General features: G+C 43.9%; 1 protein-coding gene across 6 annotated transcripts in view; it reads right to left on the reverse strand.

Annotated features, from left to right (window-relative positions):
- Positions 1-12,994, reverse strand: part of LOC121582644 (AP-3 complex subunit beta-1) — a 58,337-nt gene that overhangs the window by 24,374 nt on the left and 20,969 nt on the right. For 4 of the 6 annotated variants that reach the window (XM_041898609.2, XM_041898611.2, XM_041898608.2 and 1 more), the window contains exons 8-20: positions 11,289-11,444; positions 10,472-10,569; positions 10,330-10,384; positions 8,452-8,523; positions 8,301-8,363; positions 8,000-8,132; positions 7,742-7,860; positions 7,299-7,475; positions 4,663-4,849; positions 3,737-3,867; positions 3,364-3,517; positions 3,066-3,243; positions 1,299-1,446 (exon numbers count right to left, since the gene is read on the reverse strand). In XM_041898609.2, coding sequence (XP_041754543.1) covers positions 1,299-1,446; positions 3,066-3,243; positions 3,364-3,517; positions 3,737-3,867; positions 4,663-4,849; positions 7,299-7,475; positions 7,742-7,860; positions 8,000-8,132; positions 8,301-8,363; positions 8,452-8,523; positions 10,330-10,384; positions 10,472-10,569; positions 11,289-11,444 — 1,671 coding nt within the window. The remainder of the gene's footprint in view (positions 1-1,298; positions 1,447-3,065; positions 3,244-3,363; positions 3,518-3,736; positions 3,868-4,662; positions 4,850-7,298; positions 7,476-7,741; positions 7,861-7,999; positions 8,133-8,300; positions 8,364-8,451; positions 8,524-10,329; positions 10,385-10,471; positions 10,570-11,288; positions 11,445-12,994) is intronic. The other 2 variants (XM_041898610.2, XM_041898607.2) reach the window with 1 other exon arrangement.

Here is a 12,994-nt window from a genome sequence, read left to right on the forward strand (position 1 = left end):
CTTGTTAGCAGGCGGAGTGAGAGAGAGAGAGAAAGAGAGCGAGGAAGAAAGAGATGGAGAGAAAAGACAGAGAGATGCATAATGCATAGGTCGTAGCAGCAAAGTGTGCAAAATGAAAATGTCAGTGCAGAAAGAGAGAGGGAATCAGAAAGAGACAGAGGGGATCAGAAAGAGAGAGAGGGGATCAGAAAGAGAGAGAGGGAATCAGAAAGAGAGAGAGGGAATCAGAAAGAGAGAGAGGGAATCAGAAAGAGAGAGAGGGAATCAGAAAGAGACAGGGAATCAGAAAGAGAGAGACGGAATCAGAAAGAGAGAGACGGAATCAGAAAGAGAGAGAGGGAATCAGAAAGAGAGAGAGGGAATCAGAAAGAGAGAGGGAATCAGAAAGAGACAGAGGGGATCAGAAAGAGAGAGAGGGAATCAGAAAGAGAGAGAGGGAATCAGAAAGAGAGAGAGGGAATCAGAAAGAGAGAGGGAATCAGAAAGAGACAGAGGGGATCAGAAAGAGAGAGACGGAATCAGAAAGAGAGAGAGGGAATCAGAAAGAGAGAGAGGGAATCAGAAAGAGAGAGGGAATCAGAAAGAGAGAGACGGAATCAGAAAGAGAGAGACGGAATCAGAAAGAGAGAGAGGGAATCAGAAAGAGAGAGAGGGAATCAGAAAGAGAGAGAGGGAATCAGAAAGAGAGAGGCAATCAGAAAGAGAGAGGGAATCAGAAAGAGAGAGACGGAATCAGAAAGAGAGAGAGGGAATCAGAAAGAGAGAAGGAATCAGAAAGAGAGAGGGAATCAGAAAGAGAGAGGCAATCAGAAAGAGAGAGGGAAGGATGAGGGAAGAGAAAAAAGAGGGGGGTGAAATAAGCAAGAAGAAACAAAGAAGCAGACCAAATCATATTCCACTGTGTAAAATCTGCTTTCTCTGCCTCCAGTAGCTGTACAAAGGGTTGGTTCATACGCTCTTATTTACAGTGTAGAGAACAGCTCAGATTGGACACAGGTCAACAGACCTTTATCTGTTCAGAGTCAGACCACGGCCTCAATTCAATCAACTGCTGATAAAAGAAACCCCCACTGCAGATGAAGTGTGTTAACGCTAGCTGTATCATAGGTGTTAACGCTAGCTGTATCATAGGTGTTAACGCTAGCTGTATCATAGGTGTTAACGCTAGCTGTATCATAGGTGTTAACGCTAGCTGTATCATAGGTGTTAACGCTAGCTGTATCATAGGTGTTAACCATGTTAGAACTGGCACACCTAGCAAGCTGTTGCCCTTACAGTTGGTTGGTTGGTTGTCTCACCTTGGGTTTGGCTTTAGACTTGGTCTTCTTCTTGTGTTCGGTGCCTGAGTCAGCGTCTGTGTCTGAGTCTGATTCTGAATCAGAGGAGCTCTCTTCTGCAGACGAACTTCTGGCCTCTTTAGCAACGTTCCTATTCTCATCCGAATCACTGACACAGGAACACGCACACCAACGAACAAACACACGTTGAGGAGGGAGAACACAAAAGGTCGTAAGAGTTGAACTGCCAAATCACACTCCAACACTATTCTATCTGTAACTGATAAAGGAGTGCATGTTTAAAGAGGATTTCCAATGTGGAGATCTAAGGAATACGGCACCTTTAACATATCTTAAACTGAAGACCGTAATACAACATTAACATGTGTGTTTCCTTTAACCAAAACAACAAATATGACAAAGTTTCAATACGAAGGGGAAAGTGTTATGAATCTATCCATTCAAACACTTTCCACCCGCACCACGTACTGCAGTCTGCTGGAGCTCACACTCAAACTCTGTCAGAACAACCAAGATCAATCTGTTTTGGTTTGCCCACTTAATTTAATATCACTTTGGCTAAAAAGTTATCCTCCTCCTCCCTCCCCTCCATCTCTCTCTTCAATTTGTCCTGATAATGAGTATTTACCCGGGCTGCCTGGGATTTTCAGCTGTTAAATTAACGAGGAGAATTGTGACGGTAACTGGCTTTTTAACTTGGCCGATGATGAGAAGCCAGTATTAATTTGGCCTACAGATTTCATTTGTTTCGAACAGGAAAAAGCGCTATAAATCAGAGTGGGCCTGATTAAGTCCTGCCTGGAATGACTGGGCTGTAATGAGGGTATTATGCTGTGTTTGTTGTGGAAGCACTGGGGTGAGCTGGGATAATTACTGTGTGTGTGTCGGTGTGTGTGTTTGAGAGAGAGAGAGAGAGAGAGAGATAGTGTGTGTGTGTGTGTGAGATAGTGTGTGTCAGTGTGTGTGTGAAAGCACTGGGGTGAGCTGCTCTAATTACACTCTAATGGAGAGAACAAGGTCAGCTGCCGGCCTGTCATACAGCGCGAGCAGGTAGGGTGTGTGTGTGTGCGTGCGAGCAGGTAGGGTGTGTGTGTGTGCGTGCGAGCAGGTAGGGTGTGTGTGTGTGTGTGCGTGCGAAAGAAAGCTGGGGTGAGTGAAATAGAACGTGTCAGGGACAAAATGTGCCAATGTGTAACAGTGTGTGTGTGTATTCAGCAGTAATGACTCAGATCTCATTCATTGGTACCACCAGGCAGCTAAATGACCAATCCACAGTCATTATCTATCAGCCATGTAAATCTGGACCACACTACTGCTGATGGAGCTCACACTAACTACATTATAACGGCTCTGAGTGTGTGTGTGTGTGTGTGTGTGTGTGTGTGTGTGTGTGTGTGTGTGTGTGTGTACAGTAGGTGTCATTGTATGTCTTCAACATGACCAGAGAGAATGTGCATGAGAGAGGGAGAGAAAGAGAGAGTGAGAGAAAGAGAGCGAGAGAGAGGGTGAACAGATGGAGAATTAGATTATTGATGCCACAAAGCACTGATCAAGTTGCTGACTGTGACCATGACTTCAGACAGCTGCACTGTTGTATGAGTGCACACACACACCCCTGCCTAATTATCACGCTCAGCCTTCGATAAAACAGGTTAGACCTCAATAGATAAATTCAGCATGAGGAGACATGACAGATACACAGTACATACAGGTTCCAAACCAAGGACCTAGTCAAGGGAGTGGGCATGTTCCATTATAGTGTGGTACCTGTCTTTGGCCGTTGGTTTGACTGTCTTCTTCTGTAGTGGTTTCTTAGTTTTCCTCTTCTTCTTTTCAGTGTCAGACTCACTGGAACTCTTCTCTGATTGGCTGGAGGACTTGTCTGACTCCTCACTGCTCTGACTGCTGTTCTTCTCCACGCTGCTCTCTGCATCGCTGCCTGACTCTGTGGACACACAGGTTCATCTTGTAAGATGTACAGTCTTATAGATATAATGGACTGGACTGGCATTGCAAACTCTCATAACAGAACATTATACTTTATGTTACACACGTGGACACACACCTTCACTACTACTGCTGCTATCATCACTGCTACTGCTCCCTGATCCCTCCTCCTCCTCCTCCTCCTCTCCAGAGTCAGAGTAGAACTTGTCATCTGATGACTTGGCAGGCTTGGATTTCCCAGTCTTCCCTAGCGACGGAGCCCACTCCTTCACCTGGCAACAGAACAGGAAGTGAGGTCAGAGGAAGTGAGGTACAGTAAGAGGAAGTAAAGTAAGAGAAGGGAGGAGAGGAGAGTTGGGAGAACCGCAAACTTATTGAAACGTAGTAAAATTGATTTGTAGTTTGTGTGACAGAGTTGACCATGACCACCCTTGGTGTAGGGCTGGGGTGGGGAGAGCAGTAGAAGTAAAGATGGATGGATGGCTCTTTACCGGCTCGATCACCTCCACATTCCTCACTGATTGGTCAGGAGCCACGGCGGGCCAATCAGAGAGCTCCAGGTAGCCACTGGCTTTGGTGTTGATGGTGTGGGACAGGGTTCCCAACTGGTAGCGATCACGGTCTGACAGAGAGAGGGAGAGAGATAGAGAGCGATAGAGAGAGGTAGAGGGGAGAGAAGAGGAAGAGAAAAAGATGGCGAGTGGGCAAGATAGAGGGAGGGGAGTAAAGGGAAAAGAACAGAGGGATGGAGAAAGAGAGGAGAAAATGTGTCAGAGGAGAAACATCATGATTAACATTGGAGGGGGGGAGAAGGGGGAGAGAGAGAGGCAGGGGTCTCAATGTCACAGCAGTGCTCACTCAATCAGCAGGACAGAGTAATTGGCCTTAAACACTCTGAAATGTCACTGTATAAAACACACACACACACACACACACACACAGCACTGTTTAATAAAGGGTCCAGGAGCCCACATGAGCACACACACACGGCAGCGGGCAAACAGATTAAAAGGATTCTCCCTCCCTAATGGTGAATATAGGAGGTGTAATCAGCCAAAGTGCCTGGGGAGGTCTGCCTTCAAAACAGGCTTTCTCTAACAAAAGAGGTGTTAAAGTGTGAATATTAAGAATGACAGGAGTGGTTAACGTTTTCTATAAACATCTAGTATACGCAGAAACCACCGCAGAATAATAATGTTTAGGACGCTGCTTCTGTCTCTCTCTTATCTGGATTAAAGTCAAGTGTGTGAGTGTGTGTGTGTGTGTGTTTGTTCTCTGTGTCTCAGAAAGGTTATCATTAGCCAGGTAATTCACCCATCTCATATGAGCCAGGAGAGAGAGAGAGAGCCCTGACCCCACTGCCATTCTGAGACACACACACTCTATTCCCTATCTAGTGCACTATTTAAAAAGGTACCTTTGTAGGCAGACTGGATGACGGGTGCTGGTTTGGGCGCCAGCAGGATGCGGTGGGCGTACTTGCTGAGCGCTCCGCTCTTGTCATTGGGAACAATGAGCTGGCGGATGAAACGCGTGCGGTCTCTGATGTCATAGTTCTGGTCATATTTCCCAAGATTCAGAATGTACTGGGTCAACAACTTAGTCTGGATGGAGGGAAGGAGGGAGATGGGGAGATATGGTGGGAGAGAGGGAAGGAGGAGAGGGAGAGAAAGATTAAGTGGATGGGGCAGGAAAAAGAGCAGGGGAAAGATGGAAGGATATGGGGAGACATTGAAGGAGATGGGGGAGATGGAGGGAGAGAACACACACAGCTCTGGGGCATCACACTACATTTTCTCACTGATTTTACTTCCTACCAACGCTCTCTTCTCCTCTCTCCTCCTCTTTCTCCAGCTGAGACTGCTCCCTACACTAACTGTATGAGTGACAACCTCTCCCTGTGCCAGGTGGGTTTATGGTCTGAGATGGGAAGTGCTTTCCTTACACTAACATATATTATTTAGGGAGGAATAAAAACAAGAGTTACTACCCCTGAACGGCAACATTACACCTCTCTCTCTCTCCATCCCCCTCTCTCTCTATCCCCCTCTCTCTCTGAAACATTACCAGGGGATACTGGTGTAATGATGTGCTCATTTGAGGAGGCAGCAGCAGCATCTGCAGTGTGGTCATAAACGCAGCTTGGCAGCCATATTGCCTCCCATCTGATAGAATGGGCCTAAAGTTCTCAAACGAGGGGAGGCAGGGAGATGGGAGGATGCACTACATTAAAGCCTGCTCTTAACAAAGCATTTAGCTCTGAGGTTATGGTATAGGACTTCTGTTAGACCCAGCAGGCTGAAGCAGACACAACCAAACTGGAAGTCATCATAAGCTGAATTGAGGTCTTATTACATGGCAATAACAGCTTAATAAACATCTTATAGGCTACAGTACAGTTTAGCGTAGACTATGTACAGTTGAAGTCAGAAGTTTACATACACTTAGTTTGGAGTCATTAAAACTCGTTTTTCAACCACTCCACAAATTTATTGTTAACAAACTATAGTTTTGGCAAGTTGGTTAGGACATCTACTTTGGGCATGACACAAGTACATTTTTCCAACAATTGTTTACAGACAGATTATTTCACTTATAATTCACTGTATCACAATTCCAGTGGGTCAGACGTTTACATACACTAAGTTGACTGTGCCTTTAAACAGCTTGGAAAATTCCAGAGAATGATGTCATGGCTTTAGAAGCTTCTGATAGGCTAATTGACATCATGTGAGTCAATTGGAGGTGTACCTGTGGATGTATTTCAAGGCCTACCTTCAAACTCAGTGCCTCTTTGCTTGACATCATGGGAAAATCAAAACAAATCAGCCAAGACCTCAGAAAAGAAATTGTAGACCTCCACAAGTCTGGTTCATCCTTGGGAGCAATTTCCAAACGCCTGAAGGTACCACGTTCATCTGTACAAACAATAGTACGCAAGTATAAACACCATGGGACCACGCAGCCGTCATACCGCTCAGGAAGGAGACGCGTTCTGTCTCCTAGAGATGAACGTACTTTGGTCCGAAAACTGCAAATCAATCCCAGAACAACAGCAAAGGACCTTGTGAAGATGCTGGAGGAAACAGGTACAAAAGTATATATATCCACAGTAAAACGAATCCTATATCGACATAACCTGAAAGGCCGCTCAGCAAGGAAGAAGCCACTGCTCCAAAACTGCCATAAAAAAGCCAGACTACGGTTTGCAACTGCACATGGGGGCAAAGATCGTACTTTTTGGAGAAACGTCCTCTGGTCAGATGAAACAAAGATTTAACTGTTTGGACATAATGACCATCGTTATGTTTGGAGGAAAAAGGGGGGGCTTGCAAGCCGAAGAACACCATCCCAACCGTGAAGCACGGGGGTGGCAGCATCATGCTGTGGGGATACTTTGCTGCAGGAGGGACTGATGCACTTCACAAAATAGATGGCATCATGAGGAAGGAAAATGATGTGGATATATTGAAGCAACATCTCAAGACATCAGTCAGGAAGTTAAAGCTTGGTCGCAAATGTGTCTTCCAAATGGACAATGACCCCAAGCATACTTCCAAAGTTGTGGCTTAAGGACAACAAAGTCAAGGTATTGGAGTGGCCATCACAAAGCCCTGACCTCAATCCTATAGAAAATCTGTGGGCAGAACTGAAAAAGAGTGTGCGAGCAAGGTGGCCAACAAACCTGACTCAGTTACACCAGCTCTGTCAGGAGGAATGGGCCAAAATTCACCCAACTTATTGTGGGAAGCTTGTGGAAGGCTACCCGAAACATTTGACCCAAGTTAAACAATTTAAAGGCAATGCTACCTAATACTAATTTAGTGTATGTAAACTTCTGACCCACTGGGAATGTGATGAATGAAATAAAAGCTGAAATAAATCATTCTCTCTACTATTATTCTGACATTTCACATTCTTAAAATAAACTGACCTAAGACATGTAATTTTTACTAGGATTAAATGTCAGGAATTGTGAAAAACTGAGTTTCAATGTATTTGGCTAAGGTGTATGTAAACTTCCGACTTCAACTGTATGTATGTATGTTTTACCTGTTTGGAGTTGGTGAGGTAGAGTTTGGCAGCCAGGTTGACAGTCTGGAGCTTGACGATGTCCTCCTCGGAGGTGAAGCTCTTGGCCATCTTGCGGAGAACGTCAGGGGCGATCTTAGGGACCCTCTCACAATACTCTCCCATCAGCCACAGAATGCTGGCCCGTGCCATCGGCACCTGGAGACACAGAAGGGTTAGTCCTCACCATCCTCTCCCATCAGCCACAGAATGCTGGCCCGTGCCATCGGCACCTGGAGACACAGAAGGATTAGTCCTCACCGTCCTCTCCCATCAGCCACAGGATGTTGGCCCGCGCCATCGGCACCTTCGGCACGGGTTACTCTATGTTAAGATTGTAACGTCCCAACTCACACAAGCTCAGTCTCATGAAATACACACACTCTGACACAGACACACAAATGTCCAGATAGTGGTAGACGTACAGTGATGTTGTCGAAGAGTTTGGCCATGTGTTTGATGATGTCACTGTGCTGGGTGGGCTGGGTCTGGAGCAGCTTCTTAATCACCACCACGCTCTCCGCCACCACCGTCTCTGTAATGACTTAATACGGTTACATTTAAAACAATACATACAAGAAGAGGATTTCACACACATCAAACTTTGGACAGAAGCTGGACAAAGAACCAATCAGACGATCAATCAATCAATAAACCAATGGACTGGATCCCTCCCCCCGTACCGTCTCTGTTAGAGAGCAGCAGCACCAGTCCGTTGAGGCAGGTGTCTGTGACCTCAGAGATGTTGGTGGCACACCTGCCGATGGCCTGGATGGTACCGGCAGCAAACTGCTTGTCCTGGCTCTTCACATAGGTCTGGAAAAACCAAAGCACAAGTTGGAGCCATTCACTGTAAAAGGCAATAAATACATGTGCCAGAGATGGGTAAAGAGTTTGAATGTGAAAAAGAGGAAAAGAGAGAGAAAGAGAGAAAAGAGAGCGAAAGAGAAAAAAAGAGAATGAGAAAGGAAGAGAAAAACTTACCTGGAACTCTCTAAGGATGGTGGAGATGTTGGCTTCGTTGGCGAGGTTGGTCAAGATCTCCAGCTGGGGAGTCAAGATAGATCTGATCACACACCTGAACTCATCTCATGGTTTACTTTTACATTAACTAGGTCATCATGAGGGAGCTTACCTTGAGTGATTTGATGTGAGTGGCATCTGTGGATCTCACATAGAAACTCTTCATGTAAGGTTCAAACATGCCCTAGCGAGACATCAAAACATACAGTTCAAACAAGGTACATGTGCCAATACATCTATGCATGCTAAACTGCAACTAAATGACCTACTACTACAGATGTAGGATCTTAATTTGACCTAGATATTGTCACAGCAAAATAATTCTGTAGTAACAGGATATTAACATTTAGTCCATAATATTGCTTGATCGGCGGTTAGCCTGTGGATTAAATAAAAAATTCCCCTCACTGGGGAAGGTTCACCTTCCAACAGGACAACGACCTTACGCACACAGCCAACACAACGCAGGAGTGGCTTCAGGACAAGTCTCTGAATGTTTTTGAGTAGCCCAGCCAGAGCCTGGACTTGAACCCGATCTAACATCTCTGGAGAGACCTGAAAATAGCTGTGCAGCGACGCTCCCCATCCAACCTGACAGAGCTTGAGAGGATCTGCAGAGAAGAATGGGAGAAACTCCCCAAGTGTACCAAGCTTGTAGCGTCATACCCAAGAAGACTCGAGCCTGTAATTGCTGCCAAAGGTGTTTCAACAAAGTACTGAGTAAAGGGTCTGAATACTTATGTAAATGTGATATTTCAGTTGTATTTATTTTTTATGCAAAAATGTCTAAAAACCTGTTTTTGCTTTGTCATTATGGGGTATTGTGTGTAAACTGATCAGGGGAAAAAACGATTTAATCAATTTTAGAATAAGGCTGTAACGTAACAAAATGTGGAAAAAGTCAAAGGGTCTGAATACTTTCCAAATTTGACATTTTTACATTTTAGTCATTTAGCAGACGCTCTTATCCAGAGCGACTTACAGTTAGTGAGTGCATACATTTTCATACTGGCTCCCCGTGTGAAAGAAGGTGGAAAAGAAGCCCTGCTTTACCAAGTGCATTGTAACCGTGTGTTAGTGTGGGTTTTCAGTGAATTGATCTAAATCACAAAGCTCATCTGCATTTCCTGCAGTGCAGGTACATTCTCAGCAACAAAAGAGTAATCAAATGAAGATCCTACATCTGTAAGGGTGTCTGTCCTGACTAGGGATGTTAATGGTTAACAGTTAGTCATTGAAAATAAATTTGACCGGTCACGCTTGGCATTTTGGTATTTTATTAGGATCCCCATTAGCTGTTGCGAAAGCAGCAGCTACTCTTCCTGGTAGTAGTCCACACAAAACATGACAATACAGAACATTAACAGACAAGAACAGAACTACATCCATTTAAAAATGGCATAACTAAACCGATATGGCTGTCTCTATTGAGCCGAGAGCAAGCCAGAGACTCGTTGCTAGGCAGTGGGAGAGTGAGGAGCAGCATGAAGCAGCTAACAACAACAGCTAAGCTAACAACCATGCCATTAACCAGCATTTCTCTTCTGTTCTACTGGTTTTCATATCAACTTTCTTCCGTTGTCCAGAAGCCAAAGGCACAATCCTCCTCATATTAACAACCAAGCCTAGTTGTTGCATATTTACATTTTCTCTCTAAGTTTCTAACGGAGATGTTCATCTCTGTCACATGAAACGGCTCGCATAAGGTTTGTCTTTTAGAACAGTGTTTTCACGCAAATTGCATTTTGGCATATTTTTGAAAATGATCTATTCCATTCTCTGCTTCATTACAGTAGTTGCATGTTCAATAATATGAGAGGATAGGCTTGCTATTGTCGCCAGTTTTTTAAGCTCTTAATGAAAAATGTCTGTTCCTTCCATGATAGTATTTTCTGTTGGTCAAGTCATTTTACTGATTGGAATGGATTTAACCGTTTGCTAACCGGTTAATGGGGGTTGGTTTGTCTGCAATAAAATGGACATCCCTTACCTTTCTCTGGATGGACATGGTGGCTATGTTCTGTAACACAATGTACTGCACCTCTCTAAGAGGGAGAGAGAGGAAACATTAAGGGCATTGTAAGTCCTCAGGAAAAAATTAGAGGAGAGAGAGAGAGCGAGAGAGCGATTACCTGTGGCTTCTGAGCAGTCTGACCAGCGATTTGGTGACGATGCTGACCTCGTTTTTAGGAGCCAGGTGCCAGTACAGCTGGGCTACAGACATCACCACCTGACAGACAGAGGACAACAGACATCAACAGACACATCCAACAAGGCCGGTTAGCAACACCTCAAATACAGACAGTGTTTCTCAACTCCAGTCATGCTGTACCCACTCTTTATATTTAGGATGAGTCTCTCTCTCTTCATTCAGGACACAAAGCTCTTTAAAGCTCCATATATCAAACAGCAAAGTAAGTAAAGTGCCATGTGTTTTTAAGGCGAGACATGTCATTTAGAAGGTAACAGATAGCCAGAGTAAGGACTGAGGAGTCACATTTGGAAGAAGTGACGGTAAGTGTCGGTAAGATGGAGGGCCGCAGTGTGCTTTCTCTGGTAAAGACATAACATGTCACATTGTAATCAACATGCTCATTTGGGACCATTTTTCCTCCTGCTGCTACACTGCCACACAGACCTTGAGTCTCATGGGTGATGGAGATCTGCTCACAATGTGTGTGTTACACTGAGTGTGTGTGTGTGTGTAGCAGCGGCAGAATCAGTGGTGGCACGGCGTAGCCTTGGTTCCAGAGACAGCAGTGAGGAAGGAGTGAGAACTGAACCACACGCTCAGACGCCTTCCTCAAGGCTGCCTATATCCCTCACAGCAGGTTGAAGAGCAGACACACACACACACACACACACACACCACTTACTGCTGTGTATGTGTATATTTCTATGTGTGTGTGTTTATACAACTGTGTGTATGTGTGTGTGTGTTAGACTCACGGCAGTGTTTCTGCTCTGTAGTAGAGGCTTGGTGTTCCTGAGCAGCAGTCTGTGATCGGGGTCCATCACGTAGGCCTTGGCCTCTGTCTCATCTCTAGTCTTCTCCTCATCAGACTCATAGAACGCCCTCACACTGTGCTCATCAAACACACTGTCCTGAAACACACACACACATTACACATTTCATTTCACTCTGTTATTCACAGCACACACATTCACTTTCACTGTGAAACACAGCACACGCACAAACACCATAAATGTAAATCTAATAGCACATCACCCACATTTTTATTTATTTTATTTCACCTTTATTTAACCAGGTAAGCCAGTTGAGAACAAGTTCTCATTTACAACTGCGATCTGGCCAAGATGAAGCAAAGCAGTGCGATAAAAACAACAACAACACAGAGTTACATATGGGGTAAACAAAAACGTACAGCCAATAACACAATACAAAATCTATATACAGTGTGTGCAAATGTAGTAAGTTATGGAGGTAAGGCAATAAATAGGCCATAGTGCAAAATAATTACAATTTAGTATTAACACTGGAGTCATAGATGTGCAGAAGATGTTGTGCAAATAGAGATACTGGGGTGCAAATGAGCAAAATAAATAACAATGTAAATAACAATATGGGGATGAGGTAGTTGGGTGGGATAATTACAGATGGGTTGTGTACAGGTGCAGTGATCGGTAAGCTGCTCTGACAAAAGATGCTTAAAAAGTAAATGAGGGAGATAAGTGTCTCCAGCTTCAGAGATTTTTGTAGTTCGTACATATTTACCACCAGGTGTCAACTCATCATATTCAAAGCCAGATGCACACACACATCTAGAGGTTGCCTGAAGGTGAGTTGGAGATGTGCAACAACAGTTAAAATGTAAAGAAACTTCAAACACTGTGCTCGCAAAATATAACTTGTTTTTTACTGTGCTAATTGCTCATTTTTAGCCTTTCGACCTTCGTAAAGTTATGACAATAAACAACAGCTACTGAGGCCACGTTTTGTGTAGGGGGTTTCCTTTCAAATCCTCATGTTCACACAATAACTGGCAAGCTGGGTGAAAAAGAACAATATAGCCCTACTATATACATTACCACATACATTACCAAGACATACTTACTGACACACATGTCTCCCAGTACAAATGTCTCTGTAGCTTTGGGATTTATTTACTGTAGGTTATATTTGACTCATCATACAAATGATTGCCTTATTACTTTAGTGATGATGATGTCTATTGGTCCGTTACCCAAGACATTTCCTGGTTGGCTTTAAAGAGACATTCAATACATTACTTAATAGGGTAAATATGCAGTTGCTACATCAATTTTTGGACTTAATTATTTGTACCCATTGATTCTTGAAGAATATAACTTATGAATGCCTCATGAGCTTAGTTCAACTGTCGTACTCCATCAGAACCCAAAATATAAGCTTGCTTTACTCCAATATTTGTAAACAAAGTAAATGTAAACAAAAACTATAATTTTGATATCATGGAATCTTTGCATCCATAGCGGTCTATGAATTTGAGAGTGGTTACATTTCTCCAGCCCCATCTCTCAGCTTTTTACAAAAACAGGGACACCGCTTTGTTATTGTTTTAACTGCTGAGTGCCACTTTAAATGATCACACCATACTATATCTCACACTGTTCTTGTACAATCTTATAAACCATGTTTCCCCTTCCCTCCATCT

Source organism: Coregonus clupeaformis, chromosome 15, assembly GCF_020615455.1.
Source record: "Coregonus clupeaformis isolate EN_2021a chromosome 15, ASM2061545v1, whole genome shotgun sequence".
In the NCBI taxonomy this organism is placed as follows: Eukaryota; Metazoa; Chordata; class Actinopteri; order Salmoniformes; family Salmonidae; genus Coregonus; species Coregonus clupeaformis.